Source organism: Ochlerotatus camptorhynchus, unplaced genomic scaffold, assembly GCF_037179485.1.
Source record: "Ochlerotatus camptorhynchus isolate MF236.1 unplaced genomic scaffold, CSIRO-AGI_Acam_v1.1 ptg000402l, whole genome shotgun sequence".
Taxonomy (NCBI): Eukaryota; Metazoa; Arthropoda; class Insecta; order Diptera; family Culicidae; genus Ochlerotatus; species Ochlerotatus camptorhynchus.
In genome coordinates this window covers 1,621,499-1,642,473 of record NW_027040888.1, presented here as the reverse complement: position 1 = coordinate 1,642,473, position 20,975 = coordinate 1,621,499, and the positions used below count along the sequence as shown (strand labels likewise).

General features: G+C 41.4%; 1 protein-coding gene across 1 annotated transcript; it reads left to right on the top strand.

Moving 5' to 3' along the window:
• Positions 1 to 4,914: 4,914 nt before the first annotated feature.
• On the top strand, positions 4,915 to 20,669 carry LOC135710747 (sodium-coupled monocarboxylate transporter 1-like). Its single transcript, XM_065233411.1, has 3 exons — positions 4,915 to 5,402; positions 18,737 to 19,101; positions 19,167 to 20,669. The coding sequence occupies exons 1-3, from the start codon at positions 5,397 to 5,399 to the stop codon at positions 20,611 to 20,613; spliced, it is 1,818 nt and encodes a 605-aa protein (XP_065089483.1). The 5' UTR covers positions 4,915 to 5,396; the 3' UTR covers positions 20,614 to 20,669.
• The last annotated feature ends 306 nt before the right edge of the window (positions 20,670 to 20,975 follow it).

Sequence of the window (20,975 nt, the reverse complement as noted above, 5' to 3'; positions counted from 1 at the left end):
AGGTAAATTGAGCTTAAGGAAACGCCTCTGGCTATTGGGATCCTTTAGTAAGCTGGAACACTATACCAACACCTCTATGATTATACTAGGTGGGGTGAAAAGTAACCTCCTTTACCGCCAGAATGGGCTGCTACTACAAAAAAGGTTATGGTGCCTTGTAGCATAGAGGTAACTCTAAGACCAGAAGGTCCCGAAGAAACGTTCACAACTTTTTGGCTCAGCTCTGGTACTCTCTTCGGTCCCAAGCTAATCGATTCACCCCTCGAAACATAGGAAAATCAACTAACCCCTCATTTTATCTGTCAAACTTTCATAGCGAATGAAAACAAACATAGTGTAGTACTAGAGTTTAGACTAGAATGGGGTACGTTAATCGTTTTCTTGGGACCAATAGGCTAGTCAAGTAGTGAGCCAATTTAAAATCGTTAGTTTCGTATTGATTGTTGGTTACACCCTTATACATGCTCACTAGACTGATGCAAAATTTGACTTTTTCGCTCCACAGTGCTTAAATGGTTTCAAATCGGGTCCTGATTAGCCTCCAAAAGTTACAACTCATTTGGTTAGAAACAGGCTTCGCACAAACCATTTGAAGTTTACATGTGAATTACTATGGGAAATCTCAACTTTTTGTTCATTGCCTTTTAGTCTTTTTCCATATTGAGCTGCGAAACAGTTCGATAGCAATTCTTACAGAAAATTTTCTCAGCTACAACTTTGCTGACGATCGTTTCTATGTAAAACGAGACAGGAAAAAGTTATTAATTATTTAAGAGATTGGTAAACTTATGACATGATCAAGCAGCTGCTCTGTAGGCAACACTGTATTTTGCAGTGTGACATAGTAGCCATGATTTTTGTGTCCTATTCAACGCCCCAGAAACACCAATGTTGCCTGCTGATCAGTTGATTGAGCATGATCATAAGACATCAGCGCATTGAACAATTGATAACTTTCGATCCTTGCATTTCATCAAAAAATGGTCTTCAGCAAAGTTGTAGCTGGTAGCAAATTTCCTACAAGTACAATTGAAAGTTTTTGAAGCAAACCGATATGGTGAATTATTAGATAGACATGAACAAAAATCTTGGTTTTACCATAGTAATTCCCATACAAACTTCAAATGGTTTGTGCCATCTCAGTTTCTCACCAAATGGGTTCAAATTTTGAGAGGTTAGTCAGGATCAGATTTGGAATCGTTTAAGTATTGTGGAGCGAAAATTTCAAATTTTGCATCACTCTAATGCTCACTGTCGAAATGTTCTATTCAAGTGTACACTGAGCAAATTTACCATGTCGTCATTGCATGATTAATCATTCAGAGCTATCCGATTTCTCAGAACATCTGAACTTCAGAAGTCAATTCAAAATTAACGAAGAGTGTGATTTAGAGTCGTAGCTGCTCAATAGTCTGGATAGACCAAGTCCCGTTCGTGCCGCTCGTACACTTGGTCGTCGCAAGGTGGCAAGCAGCAAACCACCAACTTCGATTCCGGGGCGAAAATTTACCCGTAGAATCCGGCCACGCTAGACTACGGCGATTGGGAAACACACCGAGATATTTCACTGCGTCGACGCCATCACGAGACTTGGAAGCCACATCGGTTCCCAAGTAAGAAGGTTCTGTGTGCACATCTTAAAAATCGAGCTCGTAGCCATTCGCCAAGGTTGTAAATAATTGTACAAATCTGTAAATATAAAGATAATTAGAAGTTAGGTGCCTTCAGCCCGTAGTTTTTGATTTACACTCTTTCGCGAATTAAATCCTTTTAAAAAAACCCTGAATTTTGCATTTCCAATTAATTTGTTTGGGAAATAAGTTAGAATTAGATTTGATTAATTTCTATTGGTAAGATTTGGTCATCTGAATATATTTGTTTTGATTCGCTATGAAAGTTTGACAGATAAAATGAGGGATTCATGGATTTTCCTATGTTTCGAGGGGTGCATCGATTAGCTTGGGACCGAAGATCGACGCGTCTCCATTATATAACTCGAATTTTGTTTGGAAGGTTCTTTTTGAGTACTTTTCTTTGGTTCTGCTTAGTTTCCTTTGCTACATATTTTATTGGTTTGAAATTAGTTTCCTTTATTGTTAATGCCTGGGTTGGTTTAGATTGTTGTGCTAGACGAAAATTCGAGTAAGCTGGGAAAAACAGCCTGCCCGGAGTAAAGAGTCTTTGGCCGGACAAAAACTGTACCAGTGACCCTTCATTTTGAAGGTGTTAAGTTACTGGTCCCATGTAACCATCCACTTTCATTTCCATAGTTCAGCTCGCGAGAACATTTGGCTATCTCGTTAAATTTCTTAATTGAATGACATATTGCATGACATATTTCCCATGAATGGTTTTGAGAAATATGCGTTTGAAAACACCCCCCATTTTCGTTACAAGCCTCATTTTCGATTTCCTAATCGATAGTGTAGTAAAGAAAGGCATAGTCCCGCGTCAAATCATATTTTGGACTCTCTTACCATATGGATAATGTCACTTACCTAAAAAATTTGTTCAAAAAATATATAAAATTACAATACACCTAAACCAAACGGTTTGAGCGTGAACATTTTTGTCTTCCTGAATACGGCTTTGGGACCATTGCGCAATGCGATGTACAGTAATAACCCGATTTTGTCAGTTTCCTCCGTGCATCTGTTAATAATTTTACATAACCGTAATTCCAACTCGCATTTCAAGCTTATTGCTTATCGCATATTAGATTATTGCGTGCTCTCAACTTAGTGTTCTTGATTCACTTCCACAGTTATTAATTGAGAGCTTTCGATGCCTGTGCCATTTTTGCATTAGTATTGGGTGGCAATGGCAAGTACAATCATACTATATGCCCAGGGAAGTCAAGAAATCCAACCCAAAAAATTCCTAGACCGGATCGGGAATCGAACCCAGGCACCTCCAGCATGGTCTTGCTTTGTAGCTGCGCCTTTACCGACTGAGCTAAGGGATAGAGTAGCCTACCGTATTACGCAGCCATCCACCCACCGTAGTCTACAAAACCCACCACCAGATGGAGTAAAAGCAGCAGGTTAGGCGGCCATGAGAGGTGACGACAACAAAGGCCATTATGAACGGCTTAACGGACACGATGACTGGCAGTGGAAAACGAATGGCCTGGGTCACTGACCAATAGTCAAAGGACAGTGACCCAAAGAACGTATTTCTAGGCTACATACACCGATCAGGTCTACCATCAAAGAACCATCAAGATAAACTGTTGATAAAGTCTCTGGTGAAATATTCAAACAAGACAAAGCCTAGAAAATACCAAACATTACTGTGCAGACAGAAGATAGTTGAAGATAGTAAGAGGAAAGTAAAAGAGAGTGAGAGGAAAAATCGGACAGCAGGACCCCGCTGTAATTTTTAGACAGAACCGTTAAGGTATACCTGGTAGACGTACCGGTAGGCTACGCCAGTCTCCAGCCAAGTAAGGATTAATTAATTAATTTAGCTTTATTTAGGAGGCTTTCAGCCTTAGGCTGGTTCGCCTCCGACGCCAAGTAAGGACAATTCCGGCACGAACTGCCGAAGCCGAGTCCGTCAACACACTCGGTGGCCCAGCCAACATAAGAAGTTGAATAGCGCGCGAAGGAGATTTCCAACGCCGCCGAAGGAGAAAAGAAAGAAGGTGGAACGTGGAGCCGAGCGAAGCAGTCGTCGAGGAAACGTGGTGGTGGATCTGCAAGGGGCCCGAAGAAGAAGGGAAAGTCAACAGAAACAGGTCAGATAGAAATTAAGAAAGTGGGAGTGTTACATACGTAGGGAGGAATAAAAGTGTCAGTAGAATCCGACAGTAAAAAGTGGTAATTTGGAATATTGAAGTGCTGTAGGAGTTTTTACTGTATCCAGTGCGATCATTCCTTGCCACGTGGAAACCTAGTTCGGTAAGCGTGCCGACCCTGAGGCCATTGTAGTCAGGGATTCTCAGGATCGCTCCCAACTGAGGTAGTTTGCATCAACAAGGTATAAAAACTTTAGTGAAATAGGACTACTGAAAAAGTGCATGAGTTTCGTAGAATATTACACAAGATTTTCCTAAAGAGGACTGACAAAATAAGTCTTCACTGTATTGACGGAAAAGTATTGATGAAAATGTTCACCGAAACAAATCCGATTCCATTTTCATGAATAAAAAATCATGAAATGAAAATGATCGCAAGGTTCTTGGTTCGTATCCAGTCGGATGCTTTATTTTATTCTTGGTTTTAAAGTTAAAACTCAAATTCATGAATTCAGCTCATGATTTCAACTCGGATGATTCATGATTTCGGGAAGCTTTACTACGTTACGCAAAAATTGCTCATGATACCATGAAAATTATTCAAGGTGTATTTTCATAACATGAAAATACGCTGTGTTCATGTAATCATGAGTAATTTTTCTCATTTCGGAGATCGATTTTTTTTGCGTAGCTTCTGTCGTGTGGGGTCCACTTAAGTGGTAAAAGTAAGCTGGTCAACATACTCGTACTATCCGTAGTGGGTTGCTCCATCCTGACATCTCGGTGACTCACTGAACTTGAACCGTCACTGAAGTCAATTCCAGAGACATCGGGAGCTAAGATGACACTCGGTAATCTGTTACTTACGCCTACTTCTCTGTAAACACAGCATCTATTTGTCCTCAACAACCATCTAGTTTTCACCTGAATCCAATTTGGGGACCACTCAAAGCCCATCACTTTGATAATGACACCCCTATGAGTAACTGTCGTCAACCCTTTCGGGTGGTGTGGTCAAGCTCTCTCGCCGCATACGACAAAACCGAACGTCGCTACTGCTGAAACCATCAACCACCCAACGGCGTCCAGAGCAGAGGCGAGGCTGGAGCTGCCCGGGCATGCCTATATAGCACTGGGACGCGCTTTTAATTGTTTCAGTTCCTCGCAGAATTTTGTCGCGCGCGCGAATAGTCCGTCCGATGGGGTGTTGTCATAGCGTTCGCGCCTAGTAAATTCGTCCGGGGGAAGAAATAAGTGAGCGAACGAGTTCCACACGCCATCCCTTCGAACAGTTCTCGCGTTATCAGTCAGTCGCCACCGGAGGATAGTTTGCAGGGTGATAGTGTTGGAGGAAACTATTCGCGAACACGCTGCGATCATCATCCATAATATAACTCATGCTGTGAGCAGAAGCAACCGGTTCAGTTATCATTCGAGGGGTGAAGTCGGTCGGTCGGTCGGTCGGTCGGTTGCTTGGTTGGAGGGTGTCAGGCCCACCTCCCAATTCTCCTAGCTTGTCGTGAATGCATTGATGCGTGCTCAGTGTAAATATTAGGAAGAAATTGTTTGATTTTCGCGGGATAGTTAAAAGGCGAAGCAACGACGTAACGCGGGCCACCCAGAGGAGGGGAGCAGACGAAACATCGAAAACTGTAAAATGCTGGTAATTTGGTTACTGAATTTGTTTCTTGTTGACAGTTGACAAAATGTGTGTGCGTGTTTTGTGTGCGAGGTGTACACACCGCTGCCGGCATGGTGTCTATCGAGGCGTTGGTCAACTCGGTGCGAAGGTCGGCCGCAGTTTTGTTTGGATCGTCGAGACCTTACGGGAGCTTGTCGAGTTAAAACAAGAATTTGAACACGTGTAGGGTAGGCTTATCAGTTGTGCGAGCTGGGGAAGTGCTCAATGTGATCACAGCAGCTTTTGTCCGAAGTTTCGTCCATGGCGAAACGTTGGAAGTGCTGTAGTTCTTAGAATAAGGTGTCACTGGAAAAGCATGTCCATAGCTATCTGTATGATAGAGAATGCACAATAAAACGGGACCAGTAGCAGCACCCTGCTGGCGATGGATACATGCGGAATGAAGAATGTGTATTGCTTATCACCCGCGCTTGGATGATTCGAAAAATGTTGTTCTCGCGGGCTAATACGTCTTTATCTATGACAATGAACAATAACGGAGTGCCCAGTGGAATTTGAACGTTTTCACCGAACTGTCTGGCCGATGAGCTAATGCTTTTATAGTTGCTGTCACCAAATTACGCCTAATTCTCGGTACGTACAGCTCAGCTGACTCCGATGTCCGATATTCCGAGCGAACGTCACGCTTCCGTGCGAAACCAATTTGGCTGTCAACTGGCCGCCAAGTGTCGTGAGTTCATACCTCTGTGCCTAACGTTTTCCGGAACATGAATATCTTGGGTGGTGGTGATTTGAATATATTCAGGTCAGTCGGTATTTTTAGTACCTGCCCTGCCGATGGAGAGGGTTCATTGTGAGCACGCGGTGCATGTAATGGCCTGATTCAACCCGCTGCCCGTCCCAATTTGAATGACATTTGTCAAACGTTGTTGCGTCAGCTAGTCACAACCGAGCAGCGTAATGAGTGCAAGTAAGCAGATTTTTCCATTCATTGAAGCTGCGCTCGGAATGCCTGGCTCTAGGTCGAGGTTTTGCGCACACACCGTCCAGCGTCCAACCAGTGCTAATGAACGTATTTTGTTTTATGGAGCAAAGAAATTAGGGACGGCTTTCCTGATTCTGCACTTCGGACAATAAACCCGGTATGCATATTTAAGCGGGACATTAGTTCATCGGGAAGTGACACATCTGCAGCGAGGGTTTTATGCTTCACCGGAATTTTAAGGTTCTTGGGACATAAACAAAATTTCAATATGTAAACGGTTTTAATGTAAACATTGAAAGTTTACGTTCTTTGAAATGCTTGCTCTACAGAAGCTTTTAACCCTTTATAAGGCCTAGCGAATCAAGCATTCAATCAACTCGTACTACAATAAAAGTTCACGTGGTGTAGTGATGAAAAACAATTTTAATTTTAGTAAAACAACTCAAAAAATTGTATTACAAAATTTAGTAGCAAATTTAGATTTTCTTCTATAAATTTCAAAGGGATGTATTTTTTTCTGAAATTTTGACCGCTGACTACTGAATATTCAAAGTTTATCTGTACAATTTTGGGCTTAATCGATTGGGTCTGTCGGCAGTTTGAGCAATTTTAGTAAATCTCTTCTGGTTTGAAAACTTTTTTTTTCAAATTGCTTTATTTTTAAGAACTTTGAGGCAAAAGAGTTGAAATTTTGCTCATTTATGAAAAACATAAAGGGGTTGTGCGAATTATAGGTTCTAGCAAAATTTTGTCCAAATTTGGGCTGTTGAAACTTCGTTGAACATTGTTCGATTTTTATTCTTTAAAATGCATTCGACTGGAAAACTAATCAAGTCTTATGGTGTGGCAATGGAATCGATCCCAGCCACCTCCAGCATTGTCTTGCTTTGTAGCTGCGCCTTTACCGACTAAGCTAAGGGAGGCCCCAACCGTAATTCCAAATCATGCTCACTTATCTTCAAGATGTATGTTTAAGGTATACACAGGTAAAAATTCATTCACGTAGACTTGTATTTCATTTCACGCAACCGAGCAACATGTAAACAATGTTGTTTACAAAGATGGGATTTGGAATATAATATTTGCTACATTGCATGAAGTGTGTCAGAACTTTACATGATATATAATGTAAACTTATATGATATGTGACGCTCCATTTATGTGCATCATATTAAACAGAAATTTACACTACTTTTTCGAACTGTGCACATATACTTTAGTGCAATAGGACCACCGACAAACCGACATGAATGACCATACAAAGTATCATCAAATTTCTGATCAAAGCACAAAACTGACATCTGCCGCCGTGTTCGCGAAAAATGTGTATCCTAGCCACGAACACACATACAAAATGTATGAGTTGGTTCGTGTCTAATCTATTCCGGGTAAATTATTTTTATCTAGATAACACATTTCTATGGTTTTGACAGATGGGATCGCTATACATTTGAATCCGGCGTTATGAATTCTCGAGTTAAGTTTAAGTTTCATGTCTGTTTGTCGGTGATAGGACTACTGAAAAAGCGCATGAGTTTCGTAGAATATTGCACAAAATTTTCCAAAAGGTGGCTGAAAAAATGGGTCTTTACTGTATTGGCGGAAAAGTATAGATGAAAATTTTCACGGAAACAAATCCGATTCCATTTTCATGAATAAAAAAAATCATGAAATTAATATAATCGCAATGTGGCAATGGAAGTTGTGGTACCCGAGTACGGCCTTGCTAGCAAGGGTGATTTTGGTTACCCAGTGACTACCCTGGAGTACGGGCCTGAGGAAGAGGGAACTGTCATTGCTGGATCAACAATAGCAAAGGGCCCATCAATATTTGTAAACAAACCGTTCCAAAGCCCTTTACTCACGAAACGAAGGCCACCCACGCAAACCAACACCATCATCAGATAGGGGAAACTTCTACCTACACGATGATGGTGTTGGTTTGTGTGAGCGGCCTTCGATTTATGAGGAATGGGCTTTGGAACGGTTTGTTTACAAATGCTGATGGACCCTTTTCTATTGTTGATCCAGATTGGTTCGTTGAAATTTGAGCTTGAGACTGACCACAAACCCCTCGAGGCGATTTTCAATCCAACTTCTAGGCCATGTCCATGGATCGAACGTTGGGTTCTTCGTCTCCAGTCTTTTACAATTGTTGTGAAATATCGCAGAGGAGTAAACAATAAAGCCGATCCTTTGTCTCGTTTAGTTGAGCACAACGCTGCTGAGAAATTTGACGCGGAGAACAAATGTATGGTGTTGGCTATATTGGAGTCAGCGGCTATTGATGTACAGGAATTGGAGGAATCAGCGAAGTCAGATCGAGTTTTGGAGCTGGTTAAAACATCAATGAACTCGGGAACATGGAACGAGCCTGAAGTTAAACCTTTTGCTCCGTTTTGTGATGAGTTAGGTTTGGTAGGAGATATGGTTGTTCGTGGAAGCAAACTCGTTGTGCCAGCTAATCTGCGATCTAGAATGCTCCAATTGGACATCCCGGAGAATCCGTGATGAAGCGTTGTCTCAGGGACCGAGTCTGGTGGCCAGGAATGGATCGCGAAGTAACCAATTATGTAACAGCTTGTGAAGGTTGTCCCAAATAAACCAGAACCGATGTCACGCCGTCCGCTTCCTAATAAACCGTGGGTGGACATCGCCTATGCCGGACGGAGTATACTTATTTGTTATAATTGACTACTACAGTCGTTATAAGGAAGTCGAATTGATGCATAAAATAACGGCGAGAGATACGGTATCTAGATTGGATAAAATTTTCACACGTTTGAGATACCCTCGGAAAATCACGCTAGACAACGCTAAACAGTTCGTAGGTATTGAATTGGAGGAATACAGTAAGATACACGGAATTCATCTGAACCATTCGATACCTTATTGGCCGCAACAGAATGGTCTCGTCGAAAGACAGAACAGATCGCTTCTTAAGAGACTCCAAATAAGCAATGCTTTGGGTAGAGATTGGAAACAGGGTCTACAGGACTACTTAGTGATGTACTACATCACACCGCATTCCGTTACTGGTCGAACACCAGCAGAACTTCTGTACGGCCGAACAATCCGATCGAAGATACCTAAAGAAGATTTTGCAGATAGAGACTTGGAGTCGAAAACAAAAGGGAAGGATCATGAAGATGCGACGAAGTGCGAAGAGATCGTCGGTAGATGTGGGTGATTCAGTTTTGATGCAAAATCTTCTACCAGGCAACAAGCTGCAGACAACATTCAATCCCAAGAAATACGTAGTAGTATCCAGGTCCGGTACTCGTGTTACCGTGCAAGATCTAGAAAGCGGAAAATCATATGACAGAAACACGGCTCACCTTAAGAAGATTACTAACTCTGACCTGTGGGACCGCATCGAATTCGATTTTTAAGTCTGTGTTAGGGAATGCGCTGTTTTCAGACATACGGTGATAATTTTGATCACCATTGCAACAGTTGGACATTTGGTATTTTTTAATAGTGACCTATTGAAAATTAACTAAGTGTTCATTTTAACAGATTGGTAGATAAATTTCCAATCGTTTGGCTTGTTTAGAATTAAACTCTATCTGCTATTGGTCGAAACCTGACCTCTTTTCGTAATGCTGTGCATTTTGGTTTTTTGAAATTGCGTGGATTCTATAGATCATATGTAAGCGCCGATTGAAACAATCTTTTTGACGTCACTACAAGGGGGTATTGATTAAACGAAAGAAACGAATCGTGCGGAATGAAAGCCGAGGAAAAACTAATTGCACCAACATATTTAGGCCTACAATTCCACACCTTCTATAGAAAGGTTGAGCCTTGATAGCTTGCTGCTTGTGGGAACTGATGACCTTGACCAATGTCCAAATAATACTCTTTGACAAATTTTTGGTGGCCCTGAAAAGGACCGTTTTGTAGTGATGGTTGAGGCTGAGATGTGTGTCGTTTGGAGCGAGGGTGACACGCTTGGCATAGAAGACCGACCCGCAGCGACTCACGAAGAGCTACTGATTTCGATCCATAGCATAGCGGTGCAGCTTCTTTCTCCTTTGATGGTTGCTTATGTGGGCTCTGCAGCTCGCTGCTTGCAGGCAGCCTTTCGTTGTTACTGGAGAACAATTTTCAACGCCACACGCCGAAAGCACTGCTACTGCTGCTACTAATTTCGACGACCTAACACCACCACACAGTGGTGTGGTCGTTGGGAGCGTGTGGTTCTGAGTATGGCGATGAGTGTGCAAAATATTACGCAATTCCATCCTCCCTATTCGCACGCACCCAAGGATCGGAGGCGAATGCCACTTCGACTTGTTTCGTCTACTTACTACTCTCTGACGACTGTGCTGGAGAAGCAGCATATGCATGTAGGTAATTGGTGTATTTGTTAGTTAATTCGACGTTTTTGGACAATGCTGGACATTTACTACTTTTTTAATAGTTTCTTGTTGAAAATCAACATTCGGAAGCATTGAAATTGAACCAGGGGCAGCTGAGTTATTAACGTTCAAAATCTTTCTTCCATTTTCGGTTCTCACAAAGTGTACCCCCATATAGAAATCAAAGACGTAGTCCTGCGTCAAAATATTCTAAAATTTCCGAATTTTACCTAGCAAATTGTCGAGGAACAGCGCGGGTGAAAGGATGTTGCTCGTGGACAGTGCAGAAGTGTGGTTTACATCTGAGTACTGCGAACTAACTAAAAATGCTTGTCATCTGGGAGCCGAGTGAAACTGTCAAACGGGAGCCAAACATTCAAAAGAGCTCAGAAGTCACGTAGGTAGTTACTGTTTGAACCACAAGTAAAGGTGCTGCCACCTACAGAAAACAAATTAAGAATTATAATTATGAAACTGTCGAAACATCAACCTTAGTAGGCGGATAATGATAATGATAATGCCAAAACTGGGTTGCTGAAACAAGAATGTAATCAAACTTTATAAGAGTCATGTGAGCTTTGTGGGCAGGTTCACTCCCATCACCATGCTTACGTTATTTCTCGAGCAAAGGAGGAGGAGCCAAGAGTTCATTTGACAGCATGTATATACAATTTCATGAGCTGTTTCAGCAAAACATTTTGAAACTTCGGAAGACTTTCAAGATGTTTTCTAGCTCACTTGAAAAATAAAATCGGCTGAGTTCGCAGTACTCAGGTTTACATCTCACTGCAGTCTGAAAAATTATCGAGAAAATCTACCCAAGAAAAAATCGACCAAGCCCACGTAAGCAGTACCACCAACAATCAATACGAAACTAACGATTTTAAATTGGCTCACTACTTGACTAGCCTATTGGTCCCAAGCAAACGATTAACGTACCCTTTTCTAGTCGAAATTCTAGTACTACACAATGTTTGTTTTGATTTGCCATGAAAGTTTGACAGATAAAATGAGGGGTTAGTGGATTTTCCCATGGTTCGAGGGGTGAATCGATTAGCTTGGGACCGAAGAGAGTACCAGTGCTGAGCCAAAAAGTTGAGCACGTTATTTCGGGACCTTCTTGTCTTAGAGTTACCTCTATGGTACCACTGAGCTGTCATCAGAATGAGGTTAACCCCGACGGTGCAAAACCTTATTGTTGACTTCGAAACTCAGCGGTTGCCTTGATCAAGAGCATGCTATGTGTGTGTGTGTATTCAATCTAACCCCCACTGGCCGGCAGTGTTATTATGGAAGAACTCTCTCTACAATGTCGCATTTATGGTCATTGTAGACAGCTTTAGTCCGGGAGTTAGAAGGTGATGGCACCCTTGCAGATCCAGCAACCCATTTCAGAATGTCTGGAGAGTCACGCCCATTCCGAGGTTACTTACAATAAGCCCCGCATGTATGCATCACCGTTATCAAATGGATATTGGTATTACATACACGCTTCCAGGTTCGAAAATATATTTTTTCAAACCTGGCATGTATTTAGTTTAATTTTGATGTATATATTTTTTTTTTAATAATTGGAAAGCTCTCACCATATTCTGCTTTTCCGCCGTCGTTGATTACTTCTTTTGGAATCCCTTGGACTTTTTTCTCTAACGCTTCGTATTTCATTCCGTGTTTCATAGGCAATTTCCTTCCGTAGATCGTCCTTGGTTGGTTCTAATATGATTCCGCCTTTTTTGGTCGGTTTCATTGAATTGAAATGAATTGCCATGGTGATCTGGGACGAGGCTCACGTCCAAAGTCGCTGTTCCACCGAGCGCTCCGTTGGCGAAAATGAGAATGAAAGAAATTCGAAAGGGATCAGTTTCAAGAAGTGACAGTTTCATCAGATTCCCCAACTAACCATAGTCAAGCAAAGTAAGAATACACAAGCTATATTGCGACTATATGGTTACTTGGGTACTCATATGGCCGTCAGAATGGTTCATCGGTTGCGAAGTGAAATATTTCGTTCGTTTAACGTTACCTCCATTTTATTTCACAGACAATCAGACACAACACATTGAACATTCATCATTGGAAACCCTACCGCCATCTGTCGTATATACTTTCATGGGTAATACAAGTGGCGGTACTACCAACTAAGAAACATTTAAATTTACCGTTAAAAACAATTTCTATGAAGGTTTTAAGAGTGTTATGTCTGCTTGTCTGTGATCATACCTTCACTATCGCAACTTCGGGTAATCTGCGAAAGTATTTGCATTTTTCTCAGGCACTTTTGATCTAACTGCAATTACTCTCTCATACTCGAAATGTGCCACGACCAAATTGGCACAACGACGCCCTATACGCTCTCTGACCGAAGCGCAGGGATTGATCAAGAGCATGCTATCATGTCAAAATTCAAATTCATGCAGGTAGTTGGTTTATCTTTTCAAGGTTGCCTTCATTATCAGCTTATTTGAGTGTAGAAGAAATGATTTTTCTCAGCACTGGTCCTGAGATATCGTGGGACCCGTAAATAAACTCTGTGGTTCGAGAAAATCCATCTTTAGACCTCAATTATTTACAAACAGCCACATTTCACCTCAACACGTATTTATTAATGCGACTACGTGTTTACTAATACTGCAGACAGACATTCAAGCAAGTACAAATTTTATCAAAAATTTTGTGTAAATTTTCAAACCAGAATACGTTAGAAATCGTTGGATTTTGCGTGACACAATAAATGTTTGTCACCTTTATAATAAACAAGTGTACAACAATGTTTTATTGTAAGTTTTCATACTAGACAACTGGAAAAATAAAAGTTTCGACAACTTTTCAAAACATAACAATATTTTTGGCAAACCTTCCTTCAACTAATTAAGCACGTTGTGGCAAATTCATTCGAACTGCAGTACGATTTCGCTTTGTTTCACGCTTATTGTTCTCTGCTACTTTATTTTTGAATCGAACTTCTCTCAGGAAGCCTTGAATGAAAGTGTTGTAAATCAAGAGCAAATTTTCATTATGTCGTAAGTAACATTCGCACCGATCCGAGAAAAATAAAGTTTTGTTTTGATGACCGAAAAGTTATTCCTATTTCCAATTAAACACATATAATCTCATAGTGATAGCAATGTTTAACATATTCAGCCGGGTTTTAATCATACAAAGGCAAATCGCTAGCTTTCATGCTAAGAAATACTGGTTTTTGAGTCAAAAGTTATTATACGTCGTTTGGTGGCCCCTATTGTTACATAAGTCAAAGTGTATTTACCAGGATATTCGGGAGAATTATCAATTACGTCTCCTTACGTGCAGCCCATTCATCATTTTAGGACCACCGAAATCATCTTAGCAACAAACAGTTCGATTTATTCACTTTAATAATGAGAAAGCGAAACGACGAAAGTACACTTTTCACGGGTTTCTCAGTGCTGTTACTTAAGGCAAACGGCATCTCCATAGAAATCGGATGACGTAAGTAACATCGAAAACTATTTTGATCGGAAGGTGATTACGTCAAAAAGCAATTCGACTGGTAAATAAATTTAAAAATGGGATGTGATCCTATATTCGGACCTGGGGGCAAGATAGCTGTACTCAGAGTAAATATATTTGCAGCGAGTAAATTTGAGTTACTCATATTTACTCAAAAATTATCAAAGTAGTCTCGATTTTTTGATCAACGAAAATATCGTCTGACAGCATATTTCGTTTGAAGTATCTGTTCGCTCATTTGAAAGATCTAATCGCTCGTTTAACAAATCGAATTGTGGACAAACGAAATGCTCTTGTGGTGGTTTGACTGCACGACGGTTTTACGAGGCTTGTCGTTCGTGTGTGACTTGGATGCCTTTCAGGCGCCTTCCCTCGTTGGTAAGGATTGACATGGCGTAGGACGATACAGGAGTGACGGGCGTGACCCGTTCCAAAAGGGGAATGCTCCTTTTCGGTAACCTGAGGTACAACCTGAGCTTTAAACGTCCTTCGTGGTCAATAGAATTGGTCCTTGACTGCTGATTGTGGTATATTATGTAGCTGCTGATTCTAGGCCAGATTATGTCAGCTCTGACCAGCTTCGTGGAGTTTGTTAAGGTTCAACAATTAAATTTGTATTCTTGGTTGGAAATGCTAACATGAAGCTTTAGTGTGATGATTTATTAGCTAGAGAATGATCTTTAGAAGAGGGTAGGTGGATAGTTCCGTTAGAGTACGGCAGTATGAAAATTGAATAGAAGTTGAAAATGAGCGAAGGGCCATTAAAGCGACAGTTTTTCAAGATGGACGCACATTTTTGCCTAGCCCGTACGATGTACGCGGGGACTTGAAGTATGTCTCCAAGTCCACAGGCAAAAATGTGCGTCCCTCTTGTTGCTCATAAACTGACTGCGGCTGTGGAATAGTTCTAGCGACGTTTTCATCACTACCTAAAGCCCCACGCTGCGAGAGCATTTCCAGTCCTTAATGGCCCTTCGCTCATTTTCAACTTCTATTCAATTTTCATACTGCCGTACTCTAACGGAACTATCCACCTACCCTCTTCTAAAGATCATTCTCTAGCTAATAAATCATCACACTAAAGCTTCATGTTAGCATTTCCAACCAACTCTGAAAATCGTTAACTTCGCGTATGAAGTAACATAAAAAAAAAAACACTTTGAATGTTTGTATTCTTCTTATTTTTGCAATGTTCTCCAATCATCATTATAAGTATACATTCACAAATTATTAATACAAAAATTTTATACATGTATTTCATGATTTTAGAACGAAAACTTCCCGGCTAAAGCACATTCACTGTATTTACTTAGGTACTTGTGTTCTTACACACAATCGAATACACGAAACTCAAAACTCTTGGTGAATAAAATTGAACACTAAGAAAACCACTTAAGCGCTTTGCAAGCAATCGTAAATGTATCATTGAAAAAGCGTTGCCAGATGTATTGCCTCTAGCAATGAATTAAAGTTTATTAAAACAAGCAATTGTGAAGTTATACTCATTAACATGGGTGAGTGGATGTATTTAATGGTGTATAAATATCGAAGGATATGTCAAAAAGAAGAAGTAAACAAATTATTTATCCTTTGTGGAATCTTAACATTAATAATCATTCCATGGTCAACAACCATAAACAGTGCCGTACCGTTTTTGGAAACACGGCCTCATATGTTTATTTCCTCAATTTTGTCCCCAGAGCACAACATTTCATGAAATATCAAGCGTCTAATACCTGAAGAATGATCGAGTAATCCTATAAATCGAATGGAGCTTTCGTTGAATTTATAGACAGCATAACATGCAAAAATCATTTGCTACCAATAATGGGAAGGCACTGTATTCTTATCTTTTTGAAAATCGTGCAGCATGTACTGTATTATTTTTATATATTTGTGTAAATAACGTTTTCATTGAGTTTCTGGAAGTTTAAAAAACGTGAACTATATTTCTCTAAGAATTGAATTTATTGAATTAATTAAGCCTAATCCGAATTTATCGAACCGCCTCAAAAGTACCTACACTGAAATTCCAAGCAAGCACGTCAACTTAGTTTACTTGACAGCATCAGTTTCAACATTATTTTCAATATAACAATCAGGTTGCTATGTGTATATAAGATATTGAGCAACGTGAGTTACTCAGAGTTACTCAAAATTAACTCCGGTTTTACTCATGATCCAAAGCTGTCTTGCCCCCAGATTCGGACAGTATATAGTGTAATAGCAGGAGCATCGATTGACACTGATAGCTCGACTTTGTTTACCTTTGTTACATTCGACGTAATGAAAATTTGCTCTTGAAATGAAGTCAATCAATCTAGCAAAGCAAGCCTTGCAAACTACGTTGTCAAAGCGCTCGTAAGCAATATATGCTTTTAAACAAGTTTTCACACCTTTTCTGTTCTCAAACAAAAATTTCCGAAGATTTTGATTGAATGCAGCAAATGCTATCAGCCCGATAGCGTGAAGTGTGTTATTTGGGATATCAACGTTTCGTGATGAGGCCCGGGATTTTAATCTAGAAAATCAATAGTCGACGCTTTCAGCTAAGCACGGCACTTTTCGTGAGGCAGTTTGGAAACCCCAATTCCACGAACATAAACCAGCGCGTTGAGCTCCTTTCTCTGTGCAACAAAAGAAGTGTCGAGGTCAAGTTCTTCAACTTCGAATGAAAGTGTGGCTACAGCTTCTTATGTCGTTTTCGTTTTTGCGGTGTAGCTACACCGGTGCTACACTGCCGTACACCGAAATATTTTAGGGTGTAGATATAGAATGCACCTTTGTTTACAAACAAATGATGTTGAGCTGTCAAAGACTCGCGCTTATTCCTGCTTATACCTTGTACAGACATACAAAGTACACTGTTGTACTACCGTTGTATTTCTTTAAGCTAGTACCTCAAATTGTACCTTTTGAGGTACTCGATTAAAGGAGTACAACGGTACTGCTTTGTATGTCTGTCAATGGTATTACACTACACCAGTGCTACACCGCAAAAACGAAAACGACATTAGTAAAGTTCTTCAAGATCGTCTCCATGCAAAAGAGGCTGCAGCCCGTCGTTTTGGCAGTTTTTTCCCTCATCAAATGTTTCGTTTGCAGAAGACAGCATAGCGTATTTGAAGGCACTACTGAACTAATATGCATTTGGGGCATCGTTAAACCCGCAACGTCGCCGAATCTCCGAGAAGAAATTTTCCAGGCAATCCGGACAGAACGGATTCGTACAAACGTATTTACAGTCGTATGTATTCTGTTCTCATTTTTTGAAAAAAAAAAAAAAACAAATCAAAACAAAAAAAAACTTATGACAGGTCAATGAGAGTAGCGTCTAGCGCCATCGGGTTGATTATTGCTACTTGAATATTTCATTTAAATCGACGGTTATGGAATTTTACACAATCTGCCATTTAAGCTTGAATGACGCAACTAATACTAATACTAACACGTGTTTATTAAAACGAATTGAATTCGAACATTTTTAAAAATCGATTTTTTGGTAGAGGAAATTTTCATTCAGTTTTGGCTACATTTAACTTCAAGCTTAGGGTGGCCGTTTTACCCCGTCGTCCTCTACTGGTTTGGTTCTGCAGGTCCAATGAGTGTGTTGATTACGGAATGCATCCGGAAATAGCCAGCTGCATTTTTCATGATCTCCATATCATGAATTTATACTTTCCTTGGATTTAATATTGTAGTTATAATTTTAAATTCAATAAAAAAACATGTGCTTGTATCTGATCTCAAGCTCGGTTTCCTTCGTTGCAGTTAATGAAACAACCTTTGATCTATGCCAAGATGTTTATGATATAAAATTTTCTTTTCGCTTTACGACTTTATTGCTACTAATGGGTAGTTATCACGCATTTATGCACTACGAGTTTAAACGATTCAACACTGAATACGATCGAGCACTCTAATGCATACGATCTTCATATTAATCATATCACGGCGGTGTGGTGACGCGAACTTGGGTCGCAGAGCTCACACACGTGTTTCCTTATTGTGTGTGGTTCACTTTCAGCGTTACTTTCCAACGATTGACTGTTATGCATGAAGGCATTCGTTATTTGCGAATTTTAAAATTTGTTGAACCTACTAGCTAGTTAGTGCACCCAACCGGGAAATGCTAGATGACATTTGCATTTTTTTATAGAACGATTCTCCGCATACCTATGTAATCGCCTGAGGGCATTTCAATAAAATTGGATTTTTTTTTAGTACTTGCCACTTTTTTTTGGGTGTGCAGATATTGTGACTGTTTCGATGGGGACCGGAAACATGATGATTCCCAAACGTGACGTCTTACTTGGGAGAGTAAACAATCTCGCTAATATGTGCTTATTAAGCAGATCAAAGATAACCCATGCCATACGGTTCTCATGTAGTTAAACAACAGTAATGTGTCGTTGCTGGAGATGGATTCAATTTGTTTGTTTATGAGACTGTCTCGACTTGAGTGAATTCGAATTAATTTACTCTCCATTCTCCTTCTCTCTCCCCAAAAACCCCAGCAACGGCAGCTGGACGAGCCGACGGTGAGCAACTTATGGAACTATCTGGCCTTTGTGGCATTCGTCGTCGTATCGGCGCTGATTCCGATCCGCAAGCGGCTATGCAGTCGAAAGGTGAAAACCAAGGAGGACTACGTCTTCGGAGCCGGTCACATTTCCCGACTGGCGATGATGCTATCGATTGCACGTGGCACCCTCGGTGTCATCTCGGTGCTCGGCTATCCGAGCGAGTTCTTCTACCGGGGGACGGCCATGTGGGAAACGCTCTACGGCATGGTGACGGCCTATCCGATCGTGTGCTTTGTGTTCATACCGGTGTATTTCGATTTGGGAATCACGTCGGTTTATCAGTACCTGGAGCTGAGGTATGTAAGCAAGGGCGCGCGCGAGCGATTGAAATCGATTTGCTAATAATATTCTTAATTCCTAGGTTCAACAGTCGACTGGTGCGATGTCTTGCCTCGGGAACGTACATTCTCCGTACTCTGCTCAGCCTGGGTGTCACCATCTACACGCCGACAGTGGCGCTGAATACCATCATTGGAGTCCCATACTGGGCTTCGCTCCTCTGTATCACCTGCATCAGTATATTCTTCAACGCTCTCGGTGGCATGAAGGCAGCCGTCGCAGCTGACGTCATTCAGAGTCTTAGTATGACGGCAATGTTGGTCGGAATCGTAATCTACTGTAGCATCAAAAGCGGTGGAATAGATCAGATAATCGCAATCGGAGCACAGAACGGACGCATGAACTTCTTCAACTTTGCGGCCGACTTGCACATCCGAGTGACAACCACCTCAGCTTGGCTTGGCGAACTCTTCATGTCCCTCAGTCTGCTGGGATGTCAGCAAAACTTCGTCCAACGATATCTGAGCATGCCGACTCTGTGCAAAATTCGTCAAACCATGCTGATCAATATACCTCTTGTCATCGTTCTCTTCTCGCTTCCCTGGCTAGTGGGAATGTGCATCTTCGCGCTGTATCACAGTTGTGACCCTTTGAAATCCGGTAGCATCGAAAAGATGGATCAAATACTGCCCTACTTCATAATGGACTACTTTGTCAAAGTCCCCGGAGTTTGGGGTCTCTTCGTTGGAACGCTTTTCAACGGTGCCCTCACCCTGAACATATCCAACATTAACTCCCTCGCGACGGTCACATGGGAAGACTTCCTCTCACTTCTTCCAGGATTCCGCAAAAAGTCCGACAGCTACCAGTTGACCGTAATCAAACTGGTCGGCACCATCTACGCCATCCTGATCCTAGGCGTGGGCTTCCTCGTCGGACTACTATCCGGAGTCATTGAATCGTCAGTCCTGGTACTGTCGGCCACTTCGGGGCCCCTTCTGGGGGTCTTCATCCTCGCCATGTTCGTGCCATTTGCCAACTGGAAAGGAGCCGCCCTCGGGATGATGGTGTCCCATGCTGTGACCGTTTGGATCGTTACCGGCCGAATGATGTACGTCGAAGTGTACGATTCACTACTGCCAACTTCGATCGAAGGTTGCGTCAACGAAGGGCAGGTTCTCGCCAACAGTACCTCCTACATCATTGTGGATCAAATCAGTAGGTTCGGGGCCTCACAAGCCCCCGAAGATTCGTTCCTCTATCGGATCTACTCCGTGTCGTACATGTACTACGGGGTGTTCGGTACCATTTTGACAGTAGCCGTGGGTATAGTGTTCAGTTTAGCCACCTGGAGCAGCGTGGATGTGTACAACTCGAAGATGCTGCATCCGACGGTGCGGTGGCTGCACGAGCGATCACCCTTCGGGGGCAAGCTATTCGGGTCGTTCGATGTGAGCAAAAGTGACAAACTGCCACAGGCCCGGGTAGGGCAGGGTGTCGCGACGGAGAAGATTTGCGGGAATAGTTGATAGTTTATAGTTGAATGCTGATAGAAAGATGACAAACGTGTAGATGTAAGCTTGTAAATAGCAATAAATGTTGAGAGTATTTAATTAATCTATGGCAACGATTATGGTTAATGTCCGAATGTCCTTGATTGTTTTTATTCTGTGGAAATGAAATAACTCAAAGTGTCTGAGTGACGACAAGCCAACATTGTAACAATCGGTTATCGGTCAACGGATAGGAAAAATTATTTCAATGCATTTACAAACATAAACGTCATTGATTCCAATCTATCAGAAAATCTGTCAAATGGAAGTCGAAACAATGCTAAGAAGAAGATCTCTATACTGACAATCTGAGTGGTGCGGAATCGATCACTTTAAAA

What these genes read in the sequence shown, in the direction of transcription:
- LOC135710747 (XM_065233411.1), top strand. An exon ending in TATCAGTACCTGGAGCTGAG is followed by an intron (nt 19,102 to 19,166) that starts GTATGTAAGCAA and finishes CTTAATTCCTAG; the next exon opens with GTTCAACAGTCGACTGGTGC.